General features: G+C 42.8%; 1 protein-coding gene across 1 annotated transcript in view; it reads right to left on the bottom strand.

The window, feature by feature from the left end:
- The window catches only part of LOC142493679 (isoaspartyl peptidase/L-asparaginase-like), a 222,716-nt gene that overhangs the window by 198,412 nt on the left and 12,235 nt on the right, over nucleotides 1-12,069 (bottom strand). The window contains exon 2 of the mRNA XM_075598110.1: nucleotides 10,100-10,308. Within this exon, the coding sequence (XP_075454225.1) occupies nucleotides 10,100-10,292 (193 nt within the window). The 5' untranslated portion in view covers nucleotides 10,293-10,308. The remainder of the gene's footprint in view (nucleotides 1-10,099; nucleotides 10,309-12,069) is intronic.

Genomic DNA, 12,069 nt, shown 5'->3' on the forward strand with positions numbered 1-12,069 from the left:
TCCCTATGCTCACACACATTTTTAACTCCTCCCTCTACTCTAGTACCTTCCCTCTTCCTTAAAACATGCAACAGTAATACTGTACCATTCCTCAAAAACCGCAAGCTTGACCCTACCTGTCTTTCTAACTATTAGCCTGTTTCCCTCCTGCCATTTGCCTCTAAACTCCTTGAACATCTTGTTGTAACGTACGTGCTTGCCACAAACTGGTACCGGACCGCGGGACTGAGGTGGGGATATATAAACACCGACCTTAAGCCACGGAGTCAGGTCCGGAGTGCGGATTCCATAATCAGACATAGCCAGGTCAGGATTGGACAAAGTAGGGTTAACGTTATCCAGGCAGTGGTCAAGGCAGGCGGCACAGGAGCGGTGGTCGAGGAAACAAACCGAGGTCATCAACAGGAAATCTTGGGTGAAGGTACTTCAGCACAGGAGGCTAGAACCTTGAGCAAAGCCACTGCAGCGGAGATGCTTCAGCGAAGGTGATGCAGTGCATCAGGAAAAGGCCAGGAGTACACTCCATTTGGAGTTAGCAGGAACCAGAGGTGCAGATACGCCACAGGAAATGCTGGGGAAACCAGTGTAGCCGCTACAGCGCGGCGAAAGCGAAGTCTGCCAGGAACAAGGAAAGCAGCGCCGGGGCTGCTATGCAAGAAGGCCTTGGGATGCCGGGGACTGGAAGCAGGATACAAGGCACAAGGAGCCCAGAAGCCAAACATGGAGTCTGTGACATGCACAGTTACTTGCAACTTTGATTGCAAAGTCTATGTCCAGCCACTTCCTGAGGGCTGGACAGGCACGAAATAGCACAGGAGGCCAATCAGGCCAGAGCTGTACAGGAGGCAGCAGGAGGCAGGTGATTGCAGAAGCAGGGAATAGATTGTCTGGAACCTGCAAAGCTCCGGATGGAAGGGCTCTAGCCAAAGCCAGGAGTGGATTCCTGACACTTGTATTCTCTCGTTTGCACCATATTCTCAACACCTACTCTCTCACTACAGCCCTCACTAAAATAACAAATTACCTCCATGCTGCCAAAGACAGAGGTCAATACACTCTGCTCATATTACTCGACCTCTCTGCAATGTTTGGTACTGTGGACCACCCTCTTCTCCTTCATATTCTCCACACTCTTGGCATTCGTAACAAAGCTTTATCCTGGATCTCCTCTTACCTTTCCCATTGTACTTTCAGTGTCTCTTTTGCAAACACCCCCTCCTCCTCTATCGATCTCCCTGTGGGGTTACTCAAGGGCTCTGTCCTGGGACCACTTCTCTTTTCTCTTTACACACTCTGGGTGGCCTAATCACATCTCGTGGGTTCAAATATCACCTCTATGCTGATGACACACACATTTACTTTTCAACCTCTGACCTTACACCTGCTGTACAGACTAAAATTTCTGAATGTCTATCTGCTATATCATCCTGGATGGCTCTCCACCAACAAGATCTTATCTTGCATCAAACGGGCAATGGATGGAAGGGAAGTAAATATAATTATGCCCCTTTACAAAGCATTAGTAAGACCACACCTTAAATATGGAGTACAATTTTGGGCACCAATCCTAAGAAAAGACATTATGGAACTAGAGAGAGTGCGGAGAAGAGCCACAAAATTAATAAAGGGGATGGACATTCTAACTTATGAGGAGAGGCTAGCTAACTTAGATTTATTTACATTAGAAAAGAGGCGTCTAAGAGGGGATATGATAACTATATATAAATATATTCAGGGACAATACAAGGAGCTTTCAAAAGAACTATTCATCCCACGGGTAGTACAAAGGACTCGGGGCCATCCCTTAAGGTTGGAGGAAAGGAAATTTCACCAGCAACAAAGGAAAGGGTTCTTTACCGTAAGGGCAGTTAAAATGTGGAATTCATTACCCATGGAGACTGTGATGGCAGATACAATAGATTTGTTCAAAAAAAGGCTGGACATCTTTTTAGATGGGAAAGGTATACAGGGATATACCAAATAAGTATACATGGGAAGGATGTTGATCCAGGGATTAATCCGATTGCCAATTCTTGGAGTCAGGAAGGAATTAATTTTTCCCCTTAATGGGGTTTTTTGTTTGCCTTCCTCTGGATCAATAAGTAAGTATAGATATAGGATAAAGTATCTGTTGTCTGAATTTAGCATAGGTTGAACTTTATGGACCTACGTCTTTTTTCAACCTCATCTACTATGTAACTATGTAACTATGTAACAAACTTAACATGGCAAAAACAGAGCGGCTGTGAAGAGCCTGACCAGAGCCCAGGAACAAAGTCCTGTAAGAGTATCCATAGTCGGTAAGCGGTCAGGGCTGGTGGCAGTGTTGCAAAGTCCAGGAGACAGGCAGAGGTCAGGGCAGGCAGAAAGCAGTGAGGTCGGGGGTCACGGTCTGGGGTCAGCAACAGGGGAATCAAAAAAGGCAAAAGGGTAAAGCATGACTGCAAAGACCAACAAGAGCTGCAAACATTAGAACTTTGCTCGGCGACTCCCACTAGGAACTGCAGCCTTATATAGCAGGCTGCCGGTCCCCAAAATGGCCACAGTGAGTAGAAAGGGCAGGTGACTAGAAAAACTCGAATTGCAGCAAAACCTGGCACGTATCGAGCAGAATCCTTACAGCTCCTTATACTTCCTCCCAAACCTGACCCTACTACCTCCTTCCACATTACTGTTGGAAGAACTATCATTCACCCAGTAGCCCACACACGCTGCCTAGGGGTCATACTCAACTCCTCTCTCACATTCTCCTCTCAAATTCAAAAGGTAGCTAAAACCTGAAATTTTTTCGTCCGCAGTATTACAAAGATATGCCCTTTCCTCTGTTGTTCGACTGCAAAAACTCTGACACAGACCCTCATTCTCTCCCATCTCGACTACTGTAATCTCCTGCTGTCCAGCCTTCCTGCTTCTCACCTGTCTCCACTACAATCTATCTTAAATGCTGCTTCCAGAATCACTCTACTCTTTCCGAAATCTGTCTTAGCGTCTCCCGTGCAGAAATCCCTCTCCTGGCTTCCTATCAAATCCTGTATCACACACATTGATTTCAGGTCCAGGGACCCCCTGCTTCCTGAGATACAGGCCCCGTTATGGCGTGCCAGTATCTCCTATGCATTAAATGTCCTGGTGACGTGAGGTGGGACATTTAAATGCATAGGAGATACCAGCACCCCATAACGGGGCCTGTATCTTTGGAATCCGGGGGTCCCCGGACCTGAAATCAATGCAGTTCTGCTCCAGAGAACCCCTGCTCACATACACCCGTAATATGTTTTTTTAATTAAAACTGCTTCATTACCTTAGCGGTTAAACGCTAAGGCAATGAAGGGGTTCAACTTCAATAGTCTGTTTATTGGGGGCATAGGGGGAGGATGAAGAGGGTAGTAGCCCTAGGGTGGGTGGTTAGACCTGGCTGGAAGGTTGTGGGAGGAGTTAACCCCTTCACTACCGCTATAGTAGTAACAAGTCCCCGCTACCCCCCCTCCAGTAGGCCAAACACCCACCCTTGGGGCTACTACCCCCTTCACCCAATCCTTCTAACCACAATAAACAAAAATAAACACAACAAGCCTACTACCCACCCCAAACACATACAGTACAGTAATGGGCAAAATTACTATTACCCAGATATAGAAAATAGATTATTTGCCCATTATTAAACACAACATTAGCCAGCCAGCATAAATAAAGTAAATAAAACAGTTCTACTTACCCCAGGCAATATGGAGGGCATCCTTGTCAGCTTACTGCAGGTCCATGTCCTCCGTTGCCCGAAAAAAACATAGCAAAATACATTCTAATGGCCCCTAGCCCCTTAATCACCTTTGCGGTTAATAACCGCTATAGTAATTAAGGGGTTAACCCATCCTGCCCGCTACCCACCGTGGAGGCCTAACCACCCACCCCGGCACAAGTACCCCCACCCTCTACCCATTGATTGGTACTTCAATGTTTATTGTGGGTAGGGAGAATGGGTTAATTTGGCATTTGGCCCTTGGTGGGTATTTATACCTACCGAGTGGGTAGAGAAAGGGGTTAACCCAATTTATTAACTGCTATCGTAATGAAGGGGTTAACACCATCCATATCCCCCCCCCCGCAAGGCCTGAACATCCACCAAGGGCCAAATACCACCTTCACCCACCCCCACTAGCCACAATAATCATGGCACCGATAGTTAACCCCTTCATTGCCTTTTCCGATGCAGAAAAAATGCATTTTTTTTGTGTCCCTCTTACCGCCACCTCTGAAGCCTCTCAGCGGCTTCACAACAAAATTTTCTGGCGAGAGGAATTTGGGAGGAAATCGCCATTCTAGAGCTGCGATAAGAATTTCACAAATTTCAAAACTGACGATTAGGCTCTTATCGCGGCTCATCTGGCGATTCAGCCCTACTCGCTGTAGGCATTTTTCGCCAATAATAGTTAAAATGCCTTGATAAGTGGGTTATGAAGGCTGATAGCATAGGCCCCAATGAGAAATATTTTTACACCGCATACATAAACCTTGACCCCTTGCAGATGCACTTACCAGAATGTCCTCCTACTATCCTCTGTACGTCCTTCTACCAACCGATTACATTGTAAGCTCTTCGGAGCTAGGACTTCTTTTCCTAAATGTTACTATTATGTCTGAAGTACTTCTCCCCTTTATGTGTTATTTATATTATTTGTTATCTATATGATTGTCACGTGTATTACTGCTTTGAAGCGCTATGTACATTAATGGCGCTATATAAATAAAAACATACATACATATATCTTCTTATCTATACCCTCTATATGGTTTTAAATATATTTTGTGACTTTATTTCTGTAGATAAATGAATAGGGGCTTTAGCCAGTACCTACAAAAGAAGGCACTTAGAAGACCCTGCCATACCTGCGAGGAAGCTCTCTTCTGAGTGATTACATACTGGGCTTTGCCCAGTGATGTGGAGTATTGTGGCTGCATTATACAGGTGTGCCGACGAGTTTTCTAAAACTTGCCTTGGAAAATCTGGGGCTATCACCAACAAGATCCAGGTAAATGCTGGTTACATGCTGCAAACATTTCAGTGACATTTCTGCAGAGACTAATGGCCCATTGGATTAACAAAGCAGGGGTCCCTGACAGTCCCATTCAGTTTGAATGGGACTGCCACGGACCCCTGCTGTTAATCCGATGGGCCATTAGTCTGTCTGCAGAAATGTCAGGCAAATGTTGCAGCATGTACCCAGCATGTACCCAGGATGTACCCAGGATGTACCTGGGTCTTGTTGGTGATTGCCCCAGATTTGTTTTAGAATACTTGTTTAGAGTACTGTACTGACTACAGCTCCTTATCAGCATCTGATTTTAAAGACGTTTAGTTGGGCGAGTTTGTCTGAATCCGATCAACGGATTTTCCCGAGCTTTTGCTGCAAAATCATATTCACGGAATGAAATCCGCTGTCGGACTACTTCATTTTAAGGCTGCCTGGATTCTTCAAAAATACTTTGGAGGAGGAGGAAAAGGATTACATTTAATTGTGTCTCCAGTTGTTTATATATCTCCTCAAACCTCCCGCCAAATAACTTAAGGACAGACACTTGTGCTCAAAAAGGAGCACACCTGAGGCACCCTAGGAGATTGTTAATGGCTATGAAAAGTATATAGAAATTGGTCACATTATGCACTTCCTTTAAAAAAAGAAATATATGTATTTCATTGAGACTTTTTAGACTTTTTGAACTTACAGACATATGCAACATTATTGCACCAACTAACACGTTGTAATGAGACATACACAACACAGCAGCAGGAGAAGCAGCCATTGTTTTCAATAAGATGTACTAGAAGAGGGCAGAGTTACTACACTCTTTCACTTGTGGTTGGGGGAATAGCATGTATATGTATGTATGTCTTTATTTGTATAGCGCCATAAAATGTACATAGCGCTTCACAGTAGTAATACATGTCATATAAATAACAAATATAAATAACAGATCATGGGAATAAGTGCTTCAGACATACTGTAAAAGTAACATTAAGGAAGGAGTCCCTGCTCCGAGGAGCTTACAATCTAATTGGTAGTTAGGGAGAACGTACAGAGACAGTAGGAGGGAATACTAGTAAGTGCGTCTGCAGGGGGCCAAGCTTTGTGTCATGTGTCCATGATTATCCAGTGCTACTCATATGCTTCTTTAAGCAGATGTGTCTTAAGGTGGGTCTTAAAGGTGGATAGCGAGGGGGCTAGTCGGGTATTGAGGGGAAGGGCATTCCAGAGGTGTGGGGCAGAAAGTGAGAAAGGTTTAAGGCGGGAGAGAGCTTTAGATACAAAGGGGTAGAAAGAAGACATCCTTGAGAAGAACGCAAGAGTCGTGATGGTGCATAGCGAGAAATTTGGGCTGAGATTTAATGAGGGGCAGAAGAATGTAAAGCTTTAAAAGTGAGCAGTAGAATTGAGTGTGAGATACGCGATTTAATGTTAATAAAGTACTCATTAGCTCAATGATAGAAGTTAATTGTTTGAATGTAAGCCTATTTATTATATTTAACTTAAAACAGGAGACAAAAAACACACATTTGAAAAAACACGTCTGTACACTATCTAACTATAAGCAAATCTATAAAATATGGGATTACAGGATATGATCCAATGCTGGTACACTATAAAGCCACCTTCATATTTATTATCCATACCAAATGTAAAGAATACATATATAAGTATTGCTGTGCACCTCATCTTATACACATAAATAAAAACCTGCAGCAATATTTTTATACCCTGTCTGTAGTCTTTACATTTTATGTGAATAATACATATGGAGGCTGCTTTATAGAGAGGGACAGAGGGAGAGAGGGAAAGAGGGAGAGAGAGGGGGAGAGGGGGAGAGAGATTTTATTAGAGTCTCAAGCACTTCATGAGTTTTTTCAATTATTTGTCAAAACCAGAACCAAAACCAATTCATAATATTCACAGAATATTTTTAAGAGCCAAAAATAAAACTCTGTGACAATACCCACACTTACATTTATACTCTAAGGACCTTATTTTATAAAGAGTGATAGTGCGGATCTGTTGCTCTTGCACGGTAACCCCATTGATTTAAATTGAGCTCTCCATGCAATAGCTTTTGTACGTTATAGAATAAGGACCAGTGGCAAGCATTAGAAATGAATCCTTCAGCTGTCTGACAACAGGTGCTTTAAAGGTGCATTCCCACATAAGCCAAAGCCAGACAATATGACAGCATTTTGTAAACAATTTAACAATCTAATTGGCTTCCTTGAACTAATATAAACCCATTAAAAACAAATATGTTTGTGAAAAATTGCCAATTTTGCATGGTTATTCTAACTCGGTTTATAACATGCCCCCTCTCAATTCTTAGCGTCAGTGTATTATGATATTTTGACCTTATTGAACATATGTGTGTTGCAAAAAGTAGGGTGAGGTTGTGGGTATTAGGTGCTCTTGGCATGATTATTGTCAGACCTATTCAAGACAGCAGTGCTAGCAGTGAGCTAACCCAGCTGCTGGATAGCTCCTCTACCACAGCATACTTTTAAGCTCCACTGCGCCCTGCTCAAACCTATTGCCAACCTATTGCCAATTGCCTATTGGACACTCCCCCTGGCTTTTTTTTTATAAGCTGATCACTTCCATTTCCTGGATGCCAGATCAATGTGCCTGTGCCTTTACATTCAGACTTGCTATCAGTCCATCTATCTGTCTGACTTGCCTGATGCCCTATCTTATGCCTGCCTTGCTATGGTCATGACTTCTGCCTGCCCTGACCCCAGTCTGCCTGACTATGTTGTTGCTTTTTGCCTGCCCTGACCTTAGCCTGTTATACCATTATCCTGATTGTCATCTATTCTGACCTCAGTCTGCCTCACCTTTGCTTCTGCCTTGTCCATTGTGCTGTGTTTGTTTGCTGATCTTTCCTTTTGGCACTCTGGCACTCAGACTGTCTTGACAACCTCACTCCTGACTCCATCTAGTTCCGCCAGCTCCAGCTATCGGTATTCACTTCCGGTCATGGAGCCCACCTTCATTAGTGCCTTACAATGATTATTTACACAGGGAAGTAGACACAGGATCCTAGTTGCAGATTGCACACACAATTTGTTTTATTCTTATTTTTCAAAGCAGACGTAGAATAAGTTTTACTTTGGAATTTTGAGTTCTAAACTCTACCCCTAAACTCTACCCAGGTTCTTACAGTACTTGAGTTTCTAAGTCAGTGTTTTTGAATCTTTCGTTTCTCGGGGCACCCCTAACCACAGTGCTCAGTTGCTAAGGCACCCTTACAACAGGGTCACAGAAAACACAGGACAGAGAGATTGTCACAGGAGAAAGAGAAAGACAGAGCCAACGGAGATAGAGATAGACAAACAGTCAGAGAGGGCAGGAAGTCAGACGGGGCAGTGAGTCACAGGAGTCAGATGGGGCAGATTGGGCAGGTAGTAAGAGAGGGCAGAAAATCACAGGAGTCTGAGGGGGCAGTGAGTCTCAGGAGTCTGAGGGGGCAGGGGAGTCAGACAGGTAGATTGGAAGAGGAGGCAGAGGAGGCAGATGGGGCAGAATCAGATGGGGAAAAGAGTCAGAGGAGTCACAGAGGGCAGGGAGTCACAGGAGTCAGAGGGGTCAGATGGGACAGGAAGTCAGAAGGGGCAGATGGGGAAGGGAGTCAGAGTGGTAAGAGACACAGATGGGGCAGAGAGAAACATGAGTCAGAGGGAGCAGGAAGTCACAGTAGTCAGAGGGGGAATGAAGTCTGAAGGGGCAGATAGTCAGAGGGGGCAGGGAGTCAGGAGCATCAGAAAGTCACAAAAGACACACACAAAACAGAAAAGTCACAAAAAACACACAAATATATACAGAACAAATATAAACAGGACAGAGAAACACAGCCTCTCTACTGCCCATGGTGCTACATCCTCCTCTGCACAGCCACACCCCACAATCACCTCACACCTCCTCCTGCTCTCTCCCTGCTCTGGGAGATCAGGGGTATCACATGGCACCCTTTTGATCCTCTCATGGAACCCCAAGGTGAAGTGGAACCCCTGTTTGGAAACACTGATCTATGTACTAAGGCAAATTTGGAACAAAGTTGAAGCAAATTGTTTCATTTTTTTTAGTCGGTCCGTCTAAGATTCGGTGGAGCCCACCACTGATTATTAAAGTGGGATCTCTTTTTATCCAAGCTATCCAACTTCTGCATTACTATCCTAGTCATTTCATTTCCACCACTGTCCATATGTGGCTAACACAGTGGACAACACAGCTATCTGGCTGGGAGCCCTTGACCTCACTATATTTAATACCTTGTTTTAATCACTTTATTGTGATATCCCGCTGGTGATAGTTTGTTTTCCCACTATTGTATTTGCTATCACAACCAATAAAGGTTACGTTTTACACTCATGACCATATCCTACATACCTACCTTCACTTCTGAATGCTAGTACATAGGGGCTACTTTAGGTCTTGCCTAGACAAGATTTTCATTTTGCACTCTATTAACCTGGTCCCTACCACATGCAGCACCTATCACCTGAGATCAGACTCCAAAAGACTGTTCATGGTCCCAAGGCTCAACAAAGTATCCGGCCGCTCCTCCTTCTCTTACCGTGCACCACAAAACTGGAATAACTTACCGGAGACTCTTACATCCACCACCACTCTAAGTGGTAAAATATTTTATAAATAAATAAATAAATAAATGGTCCCTGGCACCCTTAACCTTATTGACATTAGCAAGAGCATCTATCCCATTCCCCCTTCAGTTACTGCCTTCATAGTTTATCAGACTCTCTGAATATTGGAGCTACAGTACAGGGCACTCTATGTTATAGCAATCCATTTTCTGTTTCTTAACCCATCGCTCTTAATAATTTGAGCTTACAATTTGTGAAACGTTTAAAGGAGGTGCAATTCAAGAGTTAAATGTTACATATTATATAGCAGTATATAATTCTGCATAATTGTCCCTCTAAATCCTATACCACAAAGCCTAAATTGTCTTGCACTCTTCTGATTAACAATTTACATAAACAATAATATTTTTTAAACCCTAAGTAATATTTACTAAGATTTTAATGAAAATATAAAAAAATTAGTACCTGCATCAAATACATTGTTATCTTCCAGTATCCGAACTGCAGATTCAACAGCCTGCATAGCACTTCCACCATTTGCCAGTATAGAATATCCACATTTTGCTGCATTTTTTACACCAATTTTGCTACTTTCTGCTAAATCATCTGGGATAGCCCATGCCCCTCCATGGACTAACATAATTGGGTTAATGTCCATTTTTCAAGTTTTCGCACTGCAAAACAAAAAGTGTTAAATTTAGATATTTTTAAGTGACAAAATAATTATGTAAAGAATAAGAAAGGTACCCGCTCAAACTAGAGTGAACAATATGGAGCGAGCAGGTGCACTAGGGAGAAGCAATGATAAACAGAAGAGAGGGATCCTGGTGGCAAAATGTATCCCACTAGAGGTGGGGAGATGACAGGAAGATCCCAATAACATGCACTCAATGCTCACTGATGGTCTACTAGTGGGAAGATGACCCAAATGTTAAAATGTAGCTAAACCACATAAAATAACAAGGCTGAACCGTGAGGGCCCTGAAGCAATACTGCCCAAAATGGTCCCAAAACACAGATATGTAAATAGAATATATAAAAAAGAGTTTCATATTAAATGTATGTAATAAAAAATAGGGGACAAATGTAAAACAGAGCTGTAGAGCCGTATTGTGTCCAGCTTTATGAAAACAGCGTAAATGGCTATGAAGTCACAGTAGCTTATAAGAGACCAACATACTAATGTATCCGATGGTGTAGGGAATGTGAAGTGGACAGTTTCAAAACTGGCCCTGAACATATAACTATGCACACGAGGGAACAAAGGGGATGGGGAGGAAAAAGTGGAGCATAACAAGGAGGTAAGGGGAAAGGTACCCTAGTCTTTATACCTCCTCTAGCCCTCAGTCCAATTCCCAACCCAGACAATACACAACTTTTTTGTATTTTAGAGTGCCTGTCCTGTTTCACAGCAGAATAAATCAAAACACCTTGAGAAAGAGCGACAGCTCGAAACGCGTTGGTGGGGGCCACTGGGCTCCGTTATGTAGCTCTTTGCCGAATGATCCATTAAATCATTTTTTATATGGGTTGCACACTCTCCTGCCATTTGTTTTCTCAACACGGATATAAGCAGTGCTCCAAGTTTCCTGTGACTAATATACCTGTTTTCACAGCAGTCACTACTTATCTTCATGAGCTGCCAGCAGCCAAACCATGGAAATACACCAGTTGAAAAATATGTATATGAAAAAATGAAAGTCCCCAGCACTCTCCAGGTATAAATTTAAATCAGTTTATTGCATCCAACAAGGCAAAAGAATAGTGTGATGTTTCGAACCACACAGGTGCTTTGCCTAGCAGGAAATGTTGCACTATTCTGTATATCTCCATATCTCCACATCCATATCCACATCCATATCTACATTCACATCTACATCCACATCTATATCCATATCTATATCCATATCTATATCCATATATATACAAAAAATAATGCTGGCTGCACACAACCAAAGAGTCACAGACAAAAAAGAATGACTAATATATACTTATCAGTGATAAAGTTGAGAATATGATGCAAGAGGGGGGAGGGGGGGTCTGACGTAAACAGCACTAGGATCTGAGCAGCCATTTTAGTCAGCATCCATCTTAGGTGCCTGATATTGTCATCCATTTTGATTGTCTGTATGAAAGTTGGAGTGGAAGTTTAGTTTAAAAACACATTTTTTCTTTTTATTTGCTCCTGGAGGATAAGCTTTCAAATAACCACAAACCTTGAAGAGACTGGAGAAATGCGCCACTGTTATGAAAATAAAATATAGATAATAGCCACTTCTCACATTTAGGGGGAGGTTCTCCTGGTCAAATACCCAGAAAACCACGTATATAGAGAAAAGGTCACTGGCTTGTATAATAAATTTTAGCTGAGTCAATTCATCTTTAGTATGAATGTTACAGTTATGTTATTAACTCACTGTTCTCTTATTCATATT

Source organism: Ascaphus truei, chromosome 4, assembly GCF_040206685.1.
Source record: "Ascaphus truei isolate aAscTru1 chromosome 4, aAscTru1.hap1, whole genome shotgun sequence".
Classification (NCBI taxonomy): domain Eukaryota; kingdom Metazoa; phylum Chordata; class Amphibia; order Anura; family Ascaphidae; genus Ascaphus; species Ascaphus truei.